The 5,323-nt window shown below is 42.4% G+C and overlaps 1 protein-coding gene across 1 annotated transcript; it reads right to left on the bottom strand.

Moving 5' to 3' along the window:
* Nucleotides 1-1,534: 1,534 nt before the first annotated feature.
* On the bottom strand, nt 1,535-3,550 carry FITM2 (fat storage-inducing transmembrane protein 2). The gene has a single exon (XM_009326835.1). It carries the CDS (start codon nt 3,548-3,550, stop codon nt 2,798-2,800), a length of 753 nt encoding a protein of 250 aa, XP_009325110.1. The 3' UTR covers nt 1,535-2,797.
* Between the last annotated feature and the right edge of the window lie 1,773 nt (nt 3,551-5,323).

Here is a 5,323-nt window from a genome sequence, read left to right as displayed (position 1 = left end):
CACCGTGTCTCTCTGGCTGCAAATCTGTCGTAGAGAGGCTGCATCTTTATTTTAATGATAAAAGTGTATTTGGGAGAGGGAAGTCAGTCAGAGAAAGGCGATGGCAAATATGTGAAGAGAAAATTCGCAACCTTCAGTTTCCAGTTAAGGTGCGAGGAAGCAAAGACTTACTCTGAAAGAGTCACAAAGAGCAAAGAAAAGGTCTGGAGCACAAGGGAACCTTCTAAGCCAACAGTTGGCACGTGGTCTCCGGGTACTGAGAAAGACGCGCACGCCCAGATTTCCAAACTCGTAAGCAGTGTTACAGCCCACAGGAATTCTCCCATACATTTCCATGGATTAGGCTTTCACTTTGCTACAATAAGCAACTGTCCATGCCTACAAAATCAACTGCCTGGTGTAACAGGCACACGTTAGGAACCTTGCTTTTGTCAGGCATGGCTTTTTTTGGTTTTGTTTCTTTTTATACCCTGTGCTTTTGAGAACCTGTGCTATATTAACCCACTCCAATACTGCAGAATTATCAAAGTCAGTTTGATCATGCATCTCAGTCATCACAAACATACTGGGAGGCTGGATCATTCAGGGAAGCGAAGAGCAGCAGCAGTATCTTTACAGACATCAGAAACAGATTCTCAGAGACACACACACTGATGAAGTTTAAGTGTTTTTCTTTCATTGTTTAAATAAAAGTTTTAAGAATAATCATATCCCACATTATTTCCATAATAAAAAGTTTGTATGACACTGATTAGAAGTGGACAAAAATATCCGTATAGCGATTGCACAAAACATTTGTGAAACTGAACATTATTTCAGCAAGTCAGTTGGTTTAAATAAATAGCATTTCCTGTTCCAAGGCTTTGTATATATAGCAAAGTTACATAAAGATAACCTAAAATAGAAACTTAGATTTAATGAAATTAATCAGAAAACCTTCTGGGTATATAATCCTTTTTCATGGTGAAAGCGGCTTGCGGTCTAGCTTAAACCCTTTTGGGAGCAGGCTTACGTTACATCAAAAGAATGTCTGCAAATGAATTTGCATTGTTTAAACAAATTTAGTTAAACCCAATATGAGTCAATCAGTGCAAATTTTCCAGATTCCAATTTAATGCAAAAACAAAAGGAAGAGCCGGACAGAAGATACATAACCTCCTGAAACAGCTTCTTTCTGAGAGAGGATTTGTACTTTCTAAGGACAGACAACTGCTCCCACTTGCCACTGAACTTCGTGGAAATTCAGATGCATTCAGCTCTCCTCAGAGGCAGACCGTAAGCGTGGAATTAACACTGCTGTATTTATTGCAAATGCTACCGCTCTCTGGCTGGAAGCGAGCTGTGAGGTGGCAAAAAGAAATGTGCCAAGATTAGACTACGGTGCATCATACCCTGTATTCAGCAAAATAAATCACCTTGGAGTCAAACGCTACAGGCAGATGAAGTCCGCTCTCAGATTAGCAGACACCATCTACAGCCTTGCCCACAGACCTTTTTGGCTGTCTTGCTACAGCCAAACTTGCTACAGTTGCTACATCACTACAACGTTGTCAACCAAATTCCATGCAATTGCGTCATGAATAAGCCTTTATGAAACAATAAAAAGCTTTTCAAGATAAAAACTATGCTAAATGTCTGATTGATATTACGATTAAACCCATCCCACCTCATACCTATTCATCATATCATAGTAGTGTTTTATTCAGTAGTGGGTTTCCAGCCACATCAAAAGTGGCCACAGCTTTATGTGCAATCAAAATTAAGTAGCTTATTGATATTGCCAGAGAAGCAAGAATAAATATTGCTTCAAGCACACTGCTTTGCAGCTCTTAGGATAAACAATGTTTTTCATTCATTACCAAGCAGAGTATTCGGGAAATAGCAGGTTAAGCTAACTTGTTCCTAACACCAGAATTTCATTGTTCTTCTAGAAGAAACATACCACGAAGTAGTCGTTGTTGCAAAGTGCGCAACTCGTAAGATTTAAAAAAAATTAAAACCCCAATTCACATATTACACTTTTTAGCAAAATTGGAAGGAGTGTCTTTTTCTGTCAAGAATAAAATGACAGAATAATACTACAGATACTTCACCTAAGGAGAAAGTTAAGGCTTGTTTTTCAAGAGTTTCCTTTTCAAAGGCAGGCATGAATTTAAAGTCACAGTCTGCTTAAGACATCACATCTCAGATTTACTCTCTTTGTTGCAGAAGGTGCAGACAGCACCTTTGTGGTGCATTTGTGGCAAGTTAGTGTATTTAACACTTGATAACACGAGATGTTCTAGTTTCACAACAGAGCTATGTACTGCTTTAGCGAGTATTGGTATTTTTGCAACACTTAGCAGCACTGCCATTATTAGAGCTTTCTGTAAGGCAGTACAAATAGGAGCATTAAAAAAAAGAAGTATGATGTTTGGATCATCCATGGTATTTTGACATAAATAAATCAAAAAGAAAGAGGGAGAATTAATTTGAGATCAGTCAAGCTCTTAAAGAGCAAAGGCCTTTGTCAGCCTTGGATCTGCTCCTCCACTTACTAGTAAAAGAAACAGACCCAACTTCCGATTTCTTTGCTGAGAATGCCAGTCAGCAGCTCCTAAACAAGAGCAGACCTCTTCCAATACCGATTTCTTTTCTCCCAAGGAAGAAGCTCATTACCACCTGCCAGCCATCGGCCAGTACAGATTTGGTTTCCTCCAGCCCATCACCTTGCTCCTTACAGTGGAAATACAGTAATCATTCCTACATTCAACTACTCCAGTACTGAAAGCCAAATCCAGAAATTTTAAAACTTATTTTATCTGCTGTAACTGTATTTCTTTGAACTCAAAGGTATATTTGGAAGAGGTAGTCCAGGAGAAAAGGGTTTCAGGTACCAAAATCTGTATGTTCCGTACCAAGCTGACAGACCTATCAGCACACCGAGAAGCTTTTGGCTGAAGTTATGGAAATACACGGCAGTACAGAGAAACATGAACACCCAGATCATGGTGAGAAAACACAAGGAAACAAACAGGCCGTTGATCACAACATGCAGCTTAGAGTTCTGGTCTATGGACAAGCCTTCCAGCACAGCCACTTCTTCCACAATCATCAGAGCACAGTATGAGAGCAGAAAACAGTGCCCTGAGATATCAAAACTATCCCAGATCCCGTTGTCCTGGTGGCACTCCTGCTTGGTGGCATACAGCCGGCGAGGCTCGCCGAGTTTACCCGAGGTAGAGCACATGCCGGTGAGATTCTCGATATACATGAAGAGTCCGGTGCAGACATACCAGACGGCAGTGCCCACGAGCAGTGCACTGAGACGCCGCAGCACCATCAAAATGCTCTTCGTGGGACCGTAGAGGAACTTGCTCTCGGCAAACTGGTAGGTGGTGACCGCGATGAAGGGCAGCAGAAGCCAGAATGTCCATGCCCAAGCCACCTTCACAAAATATCTGCCAGAGAAAAGCCAAAAGAGAAACACGCATGTGTGAAACTTCACAGGAGCTGGGGTAAGCGGTGGTGCTTGAAGAAGTAGGTTTTCAAGGTCAGTGTTCAGAACCATCTAAATTAGACACCTGTGCCCTCCCCTCAAAGTAAAGCAAAGCTAAAATCTTAACCCTCTCCCCACTACTTCTCTCAGGCCCAACACCTAAATACTTCCTCAACCAGGTACTTCAACTGTCTCCCAGGCAGCGTTCCCTTGGACCTAGGGCCCTCGTTCAGACTTGCACCAGACTTGCAGTTCAGTTTTGCAATCGCTTTTTACCCTACAAACCCGCTCAACTCTGCCCTACTCAAAATGCAGCTGCAAAGAACGTATTTTTAGCTTGCCACCCTGGCCACAGTAACCCTTTCTCTGACTCTCTTCCTCCATCTCAATTATCTTTGCTCTCAAAGCCCTTCACAACCTCAACCTCTTCATACTGAACCAGACAGCCAGAAGGGCTGACTCTTTTCCCTAATCAGCCCATGAAGCTTTTCCTCCGTCATCACCTTATAAAATAAATGACGAAGCACATCGTGTTTGTTCCTTTGCTGTCCCTCCGGTTGATGAGAGCTTTCCTTTGGCATATGCAAAGCCATCCATCTCTAAATTCACTCTCTGCCTTGAAAATTTTTGCTGTGATGCCTATAAAAATCTTGAAAACCGGCTGATGATGTGCCGATATCCTGTTTAGCAGGAGACAGCATTGCATAACTCATCCTCTTTTCAAATCTTAAAAAGGAGCACGTGCAAGTGAATTTACTAACGAGCTAAGGAGACCATAGCCTACGATCTTCTTTTCCCTATTAGCACCTTGCAGTGCAGCTTGCTTCCTATCAGCTCCTGGGAGAGGGGAACCACGCAGCCCCCTCGCCACACACATCCTGGTTTGAAGAACAGAGACAGCAGAATCCTGGTCTGTGGCTGAGCTGTAGCTAGACACACACAGTCATCATTTAATCATCACCTCAGCACTGAAGACAAAAAACAAGTAGGACTAGAGTTCTGTATCTTTGTTAAGAACCTATCAAAAACTGCCAGGGCCTCGCCCAGGATTTTGAGGAATATCTCCTTTACTCTTAGTTTTACAGTAGAAGTGGCATCTGTGTGGCAACTACAGCTGCTACCATGGAGCAGTAATTGCAAATAAAATCCTCATTTTATTGAGACAGTTAAAAGCAAAAAAGGCTGCTAACATAATTGCTACCAGCAAACCAGCAGGCGTGTAATTTGTGGGGAAAAAAAATTGCTTCAGGAACTGTCAGTACAGATAACCCTCCTCTATTTAAAAAGGGTGAATTGAACCGTAATATGTTTTTACTGTAAGATCGATTTCACTCTCTAAGTGTTCCTGCCAATCCTTCTTTTCAATCACACTAAAAGCAGCTCCTCTCCCACACGTCACCAAACGACAAATCCGAATCAATAAAGTACAAAATTCCCCAAGTCACAGGTGAAAACAGCCTTTTACTGTTTACTTCACTTCTACTTTCTGATCCGTAGCAGGTAAAGCACACGTGCACTGGCCCAGCTCGTCGCCTTCCTCGTGCCCTTCAAAACGTTCAAACGTAGCTTTGAAGAATGACTAAGCCAGTTAAATCACTGCCTAAGTACTAGAAAAGGATGGCAGTAACTCTGCTTTTACAAAAGACGGTGAAAGGCTTATTTTCTTCAGCTTGCTTTTAGATGAGTTCAGCGACTATCAGCTTGCTCAAACGCGAGGAATTACCCGGGAGCTAAAGGAGGACAAAGCGTTCCTGCTTTTCGTCTCCCAGTAAAACCCGAGCAAGAAGCTCCAGTTGTTCTGACATCTTGGGGTCCTGTAGACTACAGCAGCCGCCGAGACCGGGA

This window comes from Pygoscelis adeliae, unplaced genomic scaffold, assembly GCF_000699105.1.
Source record: "Pygoscelis adeliae isolate BGI_AS28 unplaced genomic scaffold, ASM69910v1 Scaffold286, whole genome shotgun sequence".
NCBI lineage: Eukaryota > Metazoa > Chordata > Aves > Sphenisciformes > Spheniscidae > Pygoscelis > Pygoscelis adeliae.
Note: the sequence above shows the minus strand (reverse complement) of the source record. Positions and strands in the feature narration are given on the sequence as shown.